The 15,463-nt window shown below is 45.1% G+C and overlaps 1 protein-coding gene across 1 annotated transcript in view; it reads right to left on the bottom strand.

The window, feature by feature from the left end:
* The window catches only part of EHD3 (EH domain containing 3), a 54,290-nt gene extending 39,106 nt beyond the window's left edge, over positions 1 to 15,184 (bottom strand). Inside the window, exon 1 of the mRNA XM_036749321.1 lies at positions 13,901 to 15,184. Within this exon, the coding sequence (XP_036605216.1) occupies positions 13,901 to 14,127 (227 nt within the window). The 5' untranslated portion in view covers positions 14,128 to 15,184. The remainder of the gene's footprint in view (positions 1 to 13,900) is intronic.
* Between the last annotated feature and the right edge of the window lie 279 nt (positions 15,185 to 15,463).

Genomic DNA, 15,463 nt, shown 5'->3' with positions numbered 1-15,463 from the left:
GAGTTTCCATGCCAGGAACTCCCTGTATTGATGAAATCGTAGGTTTCACCACCTTGCCCTGCCCCCACTCCCCCAGACTCTACCTCATCTATCCCTCCCCACACAAGCATTGTCCATTCCATGACATCTCTCCCTCCAGCTCCTTTTGATCAATACTGTGCTACTAACCCAGATCCCTCATCCCCAACTGCTCACAGGAATGAAAGCTTTTTCCAAGTTGTCAATGCTATTTGAAAGTCTGATCTATGTGGGTGTAAGTTGCCCTAAAAACTATTTTCAGGGTCTAATATGGAAATATGTTTTGCATGATTGCATATGTATAATCTATATTAAATCGTTTACCATCTCAGGGAGAGGAGAGAAGAAGAAGGGAAGGAGAGAATTTGGAACTCAAAATTTTAAAAAATGAATGTTAAAAATTGTTTTTACAAGTAATTGGGGAAAAATAAAACTATATATGTATATATACATGTATATAATTTTTTAAAAACTATTTTCAGGGTCCCAAATTGAGAGGATCATGACCTTCACATAAAAGGCCCTTAATGCTGTGCTAACTGTCCCTCCATGTTTCCATTTTAAGTAATTTAAGAAAATGAGGTATTTGCCCCCAAAATATATACATGGTGCTGGGTAGGCCTCAGAAGGAGTATGGGTAGGAGAGAAGAAGAATGAGAGAGATAAGAAGTTAAAAGCAAGCAAGGAGAAAGAGAGAAAAAACAAGCAGGTTTTTTGCTACCATCTTGCACCAGGGAGTTGGCAGCAAAGTAGTCTTAATAGACATTTGCCAGCCTTCACTGAGAAACTGATGCCATGGCGTCATAGAGCCTGGCAAGAAGGTGAAAAAACAGCCTATAAATAAAACTATATTTCAAAAAACCGCACAAAAGAAAACATCGAAACAGAAGTACAGGCAATAGAGCAACTTTGCTACTATCTTTTTAAAATGTACCATGCATGTATGTACATATATGAATATATACATATACAATATACATTTACTTATATACTTCATAAGAAATAAACCTTATGTAACAGAATTTCACAGTTTTTTATACATTCCTCTTTCTTATTCTTTGCATATTGAAATGTCTGTATTTGCTAATGATTGTTAGGTTCACAATTTTAGAAAAAAGAAAAGAAAAAGGAGAAATCTGAACCCAGGGGATTTATACACATCTTCAGGACTAGTGACTGCTCAGTCATGTTCCATCAAGGGAGGGGCATCTCCAAAGTACACCTGGGCCCTTTGTTTCAGGAGAATTTCTCACACAACCCTATAATTAGGGTTAAAAAAAAAAACCAGACCAAAACAGACAAACAAAAAGCAGCCACATCTTGACATCAGTGAGAAGTAAGCAGCTCTTGTGATAAAATGCTAGCCAAATTCTGGCTGGTTGGTGACCCCACCTACAACGGTCTCCTGGACTGCCTCTGATGTATAAAAAGACAGGCAATTCGTGCGTTCAGGAAATTTAGAGAAAAAAAAAAGAGACTTGTTATATGTGATACATATAAGACTTAGCCCTTTAGCAACTTATAATGGAAATGTGTCGGGCCTGAGAAATTCAACCTCTCTCCTGCTGTGTACTGAATCTTGCCTGCAGCTGGAGAATCTGTCTCACATACACAAAGGAGAAGCCAGAAGGAAGGAACTTGACTTTAAAATTACAAAATGGTGGCAGTGTCATGGGCTTTTACAGATGATCCAGCCTTGACTCCCTTCTTCCGCAGAAGAGAGAACTGGGGTCTCAAGATATGAAGTGATCTGCATGGATCAAGGAGCGGCAAGTTGGGAACAGAGCTGAGGTGCCTAAATTTCCAGACTCCCATCCCAGGGGCTCTTCAGACCATAAAGGTGCCACTTTCTGAATTCAAGGAGAGCAAATGACATGAAATAATGCTTTCTCTGTTTCCCTCTCCTCAGTAAAATAAACCACACAGGACTAGGGAACAATGATGATTCACACCTGGGCACCAACTCTGGAATTTCTACTGGCTCAGAATGACTTAGGTATTATAAGGACAAAGCAATTCATTTGCATAAAGGTTACCCAGCACTTTCAGTTGGGTTGCTATGGCCTGCCTTCCCCAAAGATAATAAACACAGAAGAGGAAGTCCCTGGGGAAACTAGGTCTCCACGAGGAAGTATGAAGCATGGGTAGTCTTGATCCTAAGAAAAATCAAGGACTACACTGGTCCTTAACAGATCCAAACTCTCCTGGGCTGTACCTCCAATGCCTTGGACAGCCCAGCTCTGATCATCCCCCTAGGATCTCAGCCTAAGCAAACAAACAAAGCTTGGGGCCAGGATTTCCTTTGGTAATGGGATTGCTGTTAGGGCAAGCACTAAGGTCCTGAAAACAAAAATAAAAATACCTTCCAAGGAGGTTTCTTTTCAATAGTCATTCAACGTACATCTATTAAACCTATCGTGCCGAGAAACTATTAAATTATAGAGGAAAAGATACATGGTTTGGAGATATAACAAGACAGTTTTTAGTGAGCCTACAGACCAGTAAGCTTTTCAAAAAATAAAAAAATCAGAAAAGGTAGTAAATTTTCCTTCTATTGAACCCAAATTACCTCCTTAGACTCTGACCTACTGATTCTAAGCTCTGTCCTAAGTAATGATATAGAATAAATCTTGTTTATCTTCTCCACTGCCACTCACATATATGAAAGGGAACTATCACATCTATTTTCTCAATGGATTCTCACCACAACCCTGAAGGATCAGATAGAACAAGCCCACAATGTTTTCCTTTAGCAGGGGCTTATTCAAGTCTCCATGGCTAGTTAGGGTCAGGAGCGGCTCCTGTACTACCCTGCCTTTTATGCCCTGCAGAACTCTGTCAGCTTAGTGATCTGTGTACTCCCCTTCAGTCACTACACACTGTACGCAGGGCTCAAGGAGTGCCATCTATTCTGCTGCCTTATTTGTTGAAGAACAAGTGAAAAGTTTAAATGCATGCACACACACACACACACACACACACACACACACACAGTGTGGGAGCAGAGTGACAGGGAGGAGTGGCTGACCTTGGGTTTGTAACACATTTACCCCGGCATCATACCTACTCCCTAGGCGCTACACCCTTCTCCCCTAAGGCTTTCTCCCTCCTGTAGTCAGGCACTGTAGCCACCTGTGAAGAAGTCACTGAAAGGCACTGTGGGTGGGTGGCTGGGAGTGGGATAGGGCCCATATGGCAGCCCAGGTGAAAACAAGAACGAGGCTGAACTCTGTACACAAAGCGGGCAGAAGTACCAAAAGAGGAACATTATCCCTGAAGGATCCTGGCTGAGAGATTGGAGGTCTGGAGAGGGCTAAGTCATAGTTTGGAGAAAACAGAGCTGTGTAAACTGCGCCATCTCCATGCATCTGAGGCCCATCATTTCACATCTCTCTCTAACAATAGAATGAGGATGTCTAATGCCAAAAGAAGAGATGCTGGCTTGTCAGTCCAGGCCCAGAGAATGTTTCTACGAGCTCAGGAATCATAGAGACAAATCACACCCATTGAGGCACATTAGGGCGGTGCACACCTGCAATTCTAACTTCAGTGTGGGGAAACTCCTGGTGTGAAAACTGCCTCTTTGCCTGGAGAGCCCCAACTCATCTGTAACCTGTGGTCTTGGTTGTCTAGAAAACTGAAAGATGAAGTGACTTGTCCACAGTCACATAGATAGTATGGACCAGAGACAGGCCTTGGACCCAAAGTCCTCTGCAGTGCAAAACCAATCCTTTATTAACCATGCCTGGCTGCCTTATATTTTGGAAGTAAATTGGGGGAAGGGGCAGCTAGGTGGCTAGAACACCAGTCCTAGAGTCAGGAGAACCTCAGTTCAAATCTGGCTTCAGACACTACTAGCTGTGTGACCCTGGGCATGTCACTTAACTTCAATTGCCTTGCCCCCCACCCCTAAAAAGAAGTAAATTGGGGCCTTCAATTGGGGTCTTGTTCCTCTTTAGGTTGTAGGGGCCTTTTTGGGCAAAAGGAAAAGCACATTGACAAATACGAAGAAATTAAGATACTGCAATAAAAACTGAGCAAGAACTAGAGAAGGGTATGTAAGAAAGGTTTATGTTCTGAGTTCTCATCTTGCCTCAGAACCTTACTGTGTGCTGAATATTAATAACCTAGGACTCAGTTTTTTTAATCTGTAAAATGGGGACCATAATATCTGGTGCCACATGGGGGGAGGGGGCAGGAAGAGAGGTCCTATTAAAGGCACTTTGGTGCACGGTAGATAGGAAACTGGACTTACAGTCAGACCTGGGTTCAAACAATGACTAGCTGCGTGATTCTGGATAGGTGGTTTCACCTGTCTGGTCCTCAGTTTCCTCATCTATAAGATAAGGGATTGGACTGGATAAACTCAAAGGTCCCTTTCTCACTCTAAATCTATGACCCTGTGAATTAGGCTGAGAACCATTCAGCAGTAGCTAAAGATGGAGGGGAGGGAGAAGTCAAACCCAGAACTTTTCGCCCCAAACTAAGGGAAGACAAACCTCAGTGATTAAGTTTCTGTCTTTACACTAACTTCTCAAATTCTAGCTCCTGACAGACAGACCAAATAACGTGTTTTCCCAGTTTTCTAACTGGATAGACCAAACACCCAGGAACACTGGAGGACAAGACTCAAGGGTTGCCTGATATTCTGTGTCAGCCCACCCTGCTGGGCACAAATGAAAAATAAGTCCCTGGAAGCACAAGAGCCTGAGGAAATTGAAGACTCTGGTGGAGTCCCTCTTAACAGGTCCTGGGGGCACCAAGCTGGAGCAGAGCAGACAAGGCCAGGCTGGGGAAAGGCACAGGGCATCTGTGTAGACCTTGCAAGCTTAGAACAAAGGTCCTACTGTGTCTAGAGCCAAGCACACAAAAGGAAAATCTCCTGAGAAGCTCGACACACTGTGTCTTTATGGGAAAAGATAAAAATCGCCTCTGTTGGGAGACAAAAACATTCCCACAGACACATAAAGAAGAGTGGATTTGTAGTTGGGTAGGTCCATCCAAGTAGGTGACGGCCATCTCTGTCCATCTCCAGAACTGGAAGAGCAGGAACAAGGAAAGGGGAAGCATCCTCCCAACAGGCCAAACCCAGGAGTCAACTTGATTCCCTGGAGTCCAAGGCCCAAGAAATAGAACAGGCAACCAGTGGTCAGAAGTCAATAGATCTAGGGACCTCTGAGGCCATCTAATGCAAACCCTCATTTTTATTTTATTTTGGGGGCTCTGGAGACTAGGTCTCCCTAGCTCACCCAGGTTGGAACCCCATTTCCGACCTGGACTGGTTCATCCCTCCTTAGGTAGCTCAATGATCCTCCATTACTAGGAGCTCACCATACTGATGCTGGATTTAGCATGGACATCCAATTCACTTAAGCCCTCCTACAGCTCAGAACTCCCATGCTCAAGAGATCCATCAGCTTTGGCCTCCCCAGTAGCAGGAGATTACAAGCATGCACCACCAAGCTCAGCCTCCTCCTTTAGGTATGAGGAAAATGAGGCCTAGGGTGGTAAAGTAATTTACCCAAGGTCCCACAGATAGTAATCATCAAAGGCTGGAGTTGCACTCAAGTCTCCTGATTCCAGAACCAGTAATCTCCCCACATTATGCCATACTATTGATGGGATACTTGGGCCCCAGCCCTAAGATCATGTCTCTGGAAGCCTCCCAATTTCTCAATATGAAGGGGTTTGGGGGTGCTGGGACCTCGAGAATGCCAAGGCAGAGTTGCCTGGAATGAATTCAGCCTTCTCACTCAAGCCTTCTCTTAATCGAGTGGCAAAAAGTTTATTGTAAAGCTTTAGCAAAAGCGGGCAGGGGTCCTTATGGAACCTGAGAGACTGAGGATGGTGCTGGGGCTTATATGGAAAAGGGGCATGGGAAAGGAATGCCAGGGATGCTAATCAGGTAATCTAGGGGTCCAGGTGTCTTTGGGAGCTATGGATGGGAAAGTGCAGGGAGTGTACCAGACGCTGAGGGAGTTGTCAGAGGCATAGACCTCGGGATCTGGCAGAAGGGAAGAGTCCTTGGGTCAGCCAGGGATAAAAATCCTTGGGCCAGGCACCCCTCTGTCTGTTCTGATAAGAGAATGTGTTCTGCAACAAGAGAAAATTTTCTCACAGGACAGGGGCCTACTGAGAAATTGGGAGGCTTCCAGAGACAAGATTTTAGGGCTGGGGCCCAAGCATCCCATCACTGTCAATAAAATTCAGTGGGTAGCAAGCTGATCTAATCAATACAGTACATTTGCTAAGAGGTCTGGCTATATCATTCACTTCTTGCAAGACCTGGAAAAATAATTTATTTTTTCCCATTTATAAAATGGGAATAATATCCTATTCCCCCTGGAGAGGCAGAATGCAATTAAACAAGATATGCTGGGCAAGTCTGGCAAACAGATCACTACTGTGCTTTTCAAACACAGGACAGCACTCAATCCACTCCTCTTCTAACTCCGCAAGACTCAATACCATTTTCCCAGAACCACAATTCTCCCTTCATTATTCCTGGGGGACAGGGCCTTGGCAGGGGGAGAAGTATTAATAGCCATAATAATAGAAGCTTTGCAAAGCACACATACATACTCACATATTTGAGCTATATATACGTACATACACGTATTTAAACCAGACATATACATACTTAAGCTATATACACAAAGAATATCATAAAGAATTAATAAAGATGGAGAGAAGCCTACATAGCTACTTTTCTCTAATAGCTACGTGAGCACATTATTTAAAAATAGCTTTTCGTTGTCCAATGGCGAGGATACTGGTATATAGATAAATATATACATGTTTAAGGTAAATGTTTGCATACACACACACACAAAGAAATTGAGGGTTGGAACAGTGAAATTATCTTCAGTCACACAGACAATAAAATGTAGAAACAGGATTAGAACTCAGGTCTTTCCTGATTCTAGGTCCAGGGCTTATTCCACTAACCTAAACCATGCTATTTCTCTGCTGTATCATGGATGAAATAGATTCTCCCGCCTTGACATGAACCTGCAGCGGGGGCTTTTCCCGGGAGGAGTCACAACAATACAAAATAGTCCAGCTACACGTCAAAGAACCAAGTAGCTCATCTTTGCTCTACCATCAATGGATTGAATGCTTTTCATCCTTCCATTTCTTGAGAGCCTTCAGGACAGAAATCCCCTGCTGAATCTGAACCGGTAACCAAGAAGCAGCCATCACTAATTAACGCCCCTCTTCTAAGGACTTGTGCTTCCTCGTATCCTACTCAGGACCTCCAAGAGGAGCAGGAATTACAGGATGGCTGTCCATGGACTAGCATCCAAGCCCCACTCTGCAGCTCTGGCAGGCCTGGGACCTACAAAAGAAGTCACACCAAGTCAGAGGAAAGTGCCTGGGATCCAAAAGCCTAAGGGAAGAAAGACAGCTCCCAAGGCATCTGTACAGATGTTCTTGGGTCCAACCCGAATTTCATCCACCTTTCTCCATTCCTACAGTTCATCAGAGAAACAGCTTTTCTGGTGAAACAATGTGGAGGGAAAGGGGGAAGGAAGTGGGCATAGTAGTAGAAAACTGTGCTATCATCCTCCAATGATGAGTCATCACCGAGAATGATACAAAGAATGTCATGAAGAATTAATAGAGAAGATGGAGAGAAGCCTGCATAGCTCCTTTTCTCTAATAGCTATGCTGGTACATTATTTAAAAATAAACTCCATCAGCTTCTCATGGCCCAATGGCAAGGATACCGCTACAGATGGAACATACGACATAAGGGATTTGGAACTGATCTCAACCTGGGGCAGCACTGGCAGCATCAAGCGCTTGCCAATCTGGTCCCCCACATCCAACCTCTCAGTGCCCTGAAGTCCAGCAATGCCTCCCTGTGGGTGTCTACACGGGGACAGCAAGCATATGCTCATATCCCAAGAAATGGCCCTCAGCAAAATCCACCTCCATGGCAAACAGAACTGAAGGAGCAAGAACGCAGGGCAATCTGGGAGATAAGGGCTCAAGGCTGAGTATCTGGAGAAGAAAAGCTAAGAGACTGCTGGTGTGTGAGTGATTCTGAGCTAGTATACTAGCGACAGGCTGCACTAGCAGAGAACAGAGGCTGGGCCAATTTGTTGTTTATTTTATTACTTGGGTGGCTGGGCCTTGGGCCAGGGAAGTTATTTCAGGCAGAGACCACAGCTTGTTAATTAATTATTAGAAGAATGTTCTTATCTGCATGTACTTCCTTAGGCAGGCAATAGAACTAGTGGCAAGCGCATATAATTACAGGCAGACACTTAGAGAGCAAGCCAGTGGCCAAGGGAATGGGGAAGAAGAGGCACGTCCTTGTTGCCCAGATACAGGCTTCCTCCCAGGTAGGCTGGGCATTCTGGTACCAGGCTGTAAGGACCCGACTGAGAGAAATCCTGTGTAACAGGAGAAGCTGAGATAGGGGAAAGAACAGGAAGACAGCTGGGTTCCTGGGCCACTAGCTTCCCCAGGAGAAGCAAGAGTTTTGGCAGGGGTGAGAGGCTCAGAACAATGACCCAGTGAAGTCTTGTATTGCCTCCCTAGGCCATAGATATTGCTGGGCTGGCAGCATCTCCTGATGTACACTGCGGCTCTCTGCCACAGAAGGCTAGCACCTGCATGAGAGCAGGGGTCTTGAACCACTTTTGTGTAATGGATTTCCACTGGTAGTGTGGTGAAGCCTATGGAACACTTCTCAGAATAAGGTTTTTAAGTGCACAAAATAAAACACATACAATTACAAAGAAAACTAATTACATTGCAATAGTTATTAAATTTTAAAAAAAACTAGCATCACAGACTCCAGGCTAATAACTGCTGTATTAGAGTGTTTTTAACCCCACTAGTGTTAAAAAAAAAGGGATTTAGCCTAACTTTGAAAGTGGGGAAGAGGAGGGTCTCTGTTCTGTCCTTCCCTTGCCTTGGACCAAGAAGAATTTGTGATGGCCATCTCCTCCAGACACAGTGCCATAGACAGAGATGACTCAGGCAGCTAGCGCGGGGCGGGGTATTTAATGTGGAAATTTTTCATAGTACAAAAAGCACTTAACTCAGACCACTTCTCTCTGGTTCCCTTAGCCTCTTTCAGATGCTGCCCTCAAGCAGTGTCACCGGCTTTTTGCCCCTCTGACCATCTCTCAGGAACTAGAACTTTAAATGAGGGGGTGTAAGCCTGACCTTAAAGGGAAGGGCCATGGAGAAGCTATAGACCAGGAACCCAGCTGTCTTCCTGTCTCTTCCCCTTGGGCATGGACTCGAACTGCTCTGAAATACAGTTGGGGGAAGACTAACACTGGATTCCAGAAACCTCAAAGGACAAGAGCTGGCCTGCTCCTCTTCACCAAGCACCCTTTCTCGCCATACTTCTTCCAGACCAGACACACTCCTGAGACCCCAATGCTGGCGACAGTAATTAATAACAATAATTCATTTATATAATACTTTAAGATTTACAGCGCTCTTTATATACATTATCTTATTGGAGCCAATAACCCTATGAGATAGGTCCTACAGGCACTATTATCTCCGCTTTACGGAGAGAAAGGCAGTATGGTGGATAGAGTGTTGGACCTGGATACAGGAATCCAGCTTCAGACATATTCTAACAGGGTGGCCTCAGTTTCTTCACCTGTGAAATGGAAATAATATCAATAGCACCAGCCTTACATAGCTCTTGAAAGGGTCAAATGATACAACATCTACAGTGTTATGTAAACTTTAAAGTGCCTTAGACATGTAAGCTATAGTTATTATTAAAGTGACTCTCCCATGGTCACATAGTGACTAAAGTGCTTCGGACACTGGATCTATCAGAAAGATCCAAGGTGATGCTCACCACAATTCCAATAGGCTGCAATCACAAAGAATCCCAAGCATTTTTTTTTATTTCCACATGATCCGCTATCTCTAATTCTGAGCTTGACCTGTCCCAAAAGTTAGGAGTTATGAGCATACAGGTACCACATACAGACTGATGTTCCTACCCTGAATTCATAAACGTAGCTACTCAGTGGTTCCTTGGCCTAAAATTAGGAAACCCAGCCATAAAGGTTATTGGACTAATGGAGGGCAAGGGATCAAGAAAAATTATTTATTAAGCAACTACTATGCGCCAGGCACTGTTCTAACCACCTTCCAAATATTATCTCATTTGAGGGAGGGAAGGGAATAAGCATTTATGTGATACCTACTATGTGCCAAACACTGTGTTAAGCCCTTTACAAATATTATCTCATTTGATTCCTCACAACAATCCTTTGGGGTAGGTGCTAAACCCTTTACAAATATTATCTCAACTGATCCTCACACTAATTCTTTGAGATAGATGCTATTATCATCCCCATTTACAGTTGAGGAAACTGAGGCAGAAGTTAAGTACCTTTCTCAGGGTCACACACAAACACATCACACACACACCCCTTATTATCTATAAGACTCTAACCCAAAGCTGAGATCTTTTCCACAGTCAGCCTAAAACAGATGGTTTGCCCAGTCTCTGTCTGGATATCCCCAGTGAGTGGAAAGCTCACTATTTCATATTTACCAGCTCTCGTTTAGAAAATTTCTTCATGAATGAAACCAAAATTTCCCTTCTTGTTACTTCTACCCCCATGGAGTTACAAAGAAAAAGTCAACTTCTTTTTTCATAAATCAGCTTTTTTTTTAAAAGAAAGATTCTTTTGCTGAAAATTTATATGTGATTCAGTATTGTAATAAATAAACAGATAACCATTTCAACAGAAATGATAGAGCTATACTAGAAAACAAAACATTAACTGGGGAATTGTACACAGTGGTATGGCAGACTTCCTATAGATACGGAATAAATATTAACAGCCTTTTTGAGCCAATAAGACCATAAGACAGCTCTTAAAATATTTGGAGATATCTGTTGCTATCTCTTGGTCTTTCCTTTTCCAGACTAAATCTCTCCAATCCTATAACTGTCCTGGTAGCTTCCCATACTCCCTACCTCCTTGACAAAACTGAGTTGACTGAAGTCCTCCTTAAAGAGTTGCACCCACACTTGCAAACACTATACAAGACCTAGTCAGTCCACCGTAGAGTAACGCGAAATTTCCAACGTCAGGTAGTATCCCTTGAACTATGGCAAGGCACCAACCTAAAGCCCTGCAGCCAGAGCAAGGAAGCTCAGACCTTCTACCATCATCACTTATGCTATGACACAATAAATAAAAAATAATCCAAATGCAAGGATTAACAAATAATTCAATAGAAAAATCTACAAAATGTCTACTACTGAGAATACAAAGATTTTAAAATGTAACATAGTTCCTACCCTCAAGGAGCTTATATTCTTGGGAGGGGAAAGGAGTGAGGTGGGTGTTTTCTTGACCATGACCCTGTGAAGGAGGTGACAGAAACGCTACTGTAACCATTTTATGGACGAGCAAACTGTAACAGAGACTCTAAGTAAGTTACTGCAGCTGATAGGTGCCAGATCACGGTCCAAGGCCAGGGCCATTTATGTTATCCCACATTTTATGACTGGAATGGAGTATGGAGGAGAGCCTAGTTCACAAAATCTCCTAAAAACACAAAGCATATACCCTTCTGGGATCAACCCTCAAGGCAAGCCAAGCCAGCAAAGTCCCCTCCAGCCCAAGCATCCTGTAATTCCAAAGAATGGACAGTCTTCTCTCAAGGTGATATGCATCTCCTAATGTTCTTACTAACACTCGACCAAGAATCAGGAGCTCAGAGTTCTAATCCTGGCTTGGCCAAGAACTAACTGTCACCTTAAGTGGTCATTTCTCTTTCTGGGTTTTTGTCTCCTCATCTACAAAACAAAGGGATTGGGATGATGACTACTGTCTCTTTCAGCACTCAAAAATCAATAAAGACCAGGTTCGAGGAAAGGGAGAGGAAAATCTACCATTTCCCCCAAGTCAGACCAAAGACTGACATGTGGGAGGCAAAGGAGACCACAGAAACCAGGATTGATAACCAATACTTAAAACTTTGTTTGCATCATCACAAAGGGGCAAATGGTAGGGTACAGGGTTGGACGAGAGTCAGCAAGACCCGGGTTTAAATCCAATCTCTGATACTTCCTGGTGGGGTAACCATGGGCAAGTCGGTAGACCATCCGAGACTTTGTATTTTATCAGTAAAATGGGGCTAATATCACTTGCAGTAATCTGCAGTTAGGAGTATCAGGACTATTGTGAGGATCAAATGAGATTATGCATGTGACATGCTTTGCAAACTTTAGAGTTCTTTCTATAATAATAATAATAGCCAATATTTATATAGCACTTATTGTGTATTGTGCTTAGCATTTTACAACTCTTATCTCATTGGGTCCTCACACCCCCCACCTATTTTACATATGAGGTAACTGGGGCAAATAGAGGTTAAGTGACTTGCCCAGGATCACACAGCCAGTAAGTGTCTGAGGCTGGATTTGAACTCAGGTCTTCCTAACTCCAGGCCCAGTGCTCTATCCACTGGGTCACCAAAATTAAATGCCTTATCCTCCATGTTCTTTCTCTATGACTATACTTTGTCATCATCCTCTTAACGCACTAGTTAGGTGGTTTTGAAGGCTCAATCATTAGGCCCTGTACCATGTGGCAAATCATGTGATGATTTATCCATGTTTGCTTACTTCTTCCTGATCACTTTTGGTACTAGGGCCGCTACAAAACAAAAAATGAAAATACACACAATTTTCCCCAGTATATTTTTTTCTCAGAGGGAGTGGAATTTTTGACTTGGGAAGATGCCTAGAATATTTTTGAGGTCACCCAGGCTTCCAAAAAGAGGACCTACATGGAAGTCCCCACCATCTCCACCACCCAGAGGAACGGGGAACAAAGCCTCCCTGCAACTCACATAACCACACAGCTACATGGGAGACGGTCCTGGAAGTCATTTCTATCAAAGCTTTCTGGGTTAAAATGATGCATAAGCATACTTTCCCCAGAGACGCCAAAAGAGGCTCTTTTTCCCGACCCAAATGTAACTATCTCACCCTTCCACAAACCACAGTTGCAGCTGTTGTCCCTAACCCACCCTGGCCCCAGCAAGCTTAACTTGTAGCTGTAATTCACATTATGTGAAGGAGTGTGGCTCTCCAATGGCCTGTCTTGAGCCCAGGCTGAGCTCAGAGGCGGCAATGACAGGATACCAAGCTTTAGATGGCCGGCCTGGGAGGGTAGTGACACCAGGGTCCTACCCGGTTAACCCAGGACAAGGAAGGAGAAGAGCAAAGCCATGTGTGCCTCAGTGGCCTCAGAAATATCCCGGAAACTTTGCAGCTATGGAAACCAGCTTTCCTTTGTCACCTCCTTCATTATTTCTCATGTTCGCTAGGTTTTAGTTCCATCATTTGTAAGGGGAATAACACGGCCAACTAATCCCCCCACCCCCAATCCCCTTATAAAAGGTTATGCAAAAGAGTGGTTAATTCAATTGACACCCAGAATTGACACCCAGAATACAGAAGAGCGGAAAGAGGTAGTGGGCTGGGACGGAGGAACTTTTCAAATACCAACTCTGACACTATCTGTGTGACCTTGAACAAATCACAACCTCTCTGGGGCTCGGTTTGCTCATCTTAAAAAAAAAAATCGAACAAGCATTTATTAATCACCTAACTCTATGAACATAAATTGCCGGGGTTGGCCTAGATAACCTCCCATCCAACTCTAAATCTACGATCCTGATCTCTTCTGAGCCCCAAACTGTCTAAAAATATTTCCCAGATATTTCCCAGATGATGTTCCCAGGCTTTGAGTCTGTGTGGCGATCCTAGGAAGGTGGAGGTGGGGCTCGGAGATAGACTGGGTCAAGGTTTTCACAAACTCAGACCTCGGACAGGGTGATGGAAATTGACCATAAGTTCTCTCACCTGATGAAGGTTGTCTTCCCGGTGGAATACTGCCCCACGAGGAGCACCATGGGTTTATTGTCAAAGTCGGCATCTTCCAGGGCAGGGGAGTGGAACTCGTGAAACCTGTAATGCTCTTCCAAAGGGAGCAGCTTGGTCTTGTAGAGTTTCTTGAGCCCCTCACTCACAGTCTGGAACACCTCCGGGTCCTTCCTTCTTCGGTCGTCATGACCAAGCCAACTGAACATCTCGGCTGAGGGTGTCCCAGCAGTCTAAAGCTATTCTAGGGCCTCTCCCAGGTGCCTGTTCTCTCTCTCTCCTAGTCTCAGAAACAGACAGGAAGAGAGAGCACCTGCCCAGCCCCCAACTCTCTCAGATCTGCTTTTTCTAAACACGGAGACTGCTAGCAAAAGTTGGTCCAGTTTATTTTACAATTATAATGGTGAGAAGAAAAAAAAAACAACCCACACATCCACCCGAGGCAGGTACACCCCAGGGCTCCCACACACGCACACAGGCACCCTTTATCTCACTGTGCGTTGTGGCTCACCATCATCCTGTCTAATGCACAGGCAGAAGAGGACACTGGCTACAGGCAGTAAACGGACCTATCTGCTCCTTTGCCATGCAGGGAGGGCCAACCTGGAATGTGCTCTCCCCTTCTCCTGGGTGCAACCGTAGTGCCTTCTTCATCCAGCTAAACTGCGTGGGGAGGAAGGTGGAGAATCTGTGACCTGAAGGACCCAAGCGCTATTTAGTCTTAGCAATAAAAGTCATATCTGCAATTAGAATGTCAAATAAGCTCCTTCCCCTTCCACCCTCCTCCCCCGCCGCCGCCCGTTCAGTGGGCTCGGGCTGAAGCTGCAATGAAGCGCTAGGTTAGAATTCACCCCCGCCCCGGTTCTCCGCGCGCCTCGCAGACGCCCGGGGAGTGGCGTGTGTCCCGCGATGCCCAGGAGACGGCTCAGTCCAGGTCTCAACAGGAGGAGCCCCCGGTGCAGCCGGCTCAGGCTCTGCTCAGCTCGGCGCCTGCGGACAGTTCGGCGACAGCGGTAGCAGCGAGCACGGCGGCATGCCCCAGCCTGTGCGGCTGGGTTTAAATGCCAGCCCTGCAGGAAACCGCCGAGCATAGGAAGTGCCAACTACTGGCAAGCGACTCGCGCTGTCCTGGGCGAGGTGAAGCCGCGCAGGGAGCCGCCATGCTTGTGGGCAGGGCCGGGCGATGGGGGTGGGGAGCGCTCCTGGCGTCTCCAACTGTATCAGCGGCAGCATCGGCTGCGCTAGCCTGGGATTGCAGCAGCTCCTGCTCCTCCTGCTCCTGCTGCTGCTGCAGCCAGGTGTGGCCGCGGGGGCACAGCGCCCTCCTGGGGACAGGGATGGACGGATGGCGCTAAGGATGACCGGAACTGACCAGTTCTCCTCCCTGGCAGCGGCCGCTGAGTGCTGAATTTAAACTGTTCTGAAAATAGTCTCTTGTGAACTTGAAAGGATCCTTCCCCTGCCCACCCCCAGATTCCAGTGTGTGGTATAGACCGAGGTTAAAGCTACAGCTGGACTAATCAATCAGGGTGAAAGGAGGTGTCT

This window comes from Trichosurus vulpecula, chromosome 3 (genome assembly GCF_011100635.1).
Source record: "Trichosurus vulpecula isolate mTriVul1 chromosome 3, mTriVul1.pri, whole genome shotgun sequence".
Lineage (NCBI taxonomy): Eukaryota > Metazoa > Chordata > Mammalia > Diprotodontia > Phalangeridae > Trichosurus > Trichosurus vulpecula.
The sequence above is the reverse complement of the archived record's forward strand: the minus strand, read 5'-3'. Positions and strand labels throughout refer to the sequence as shown.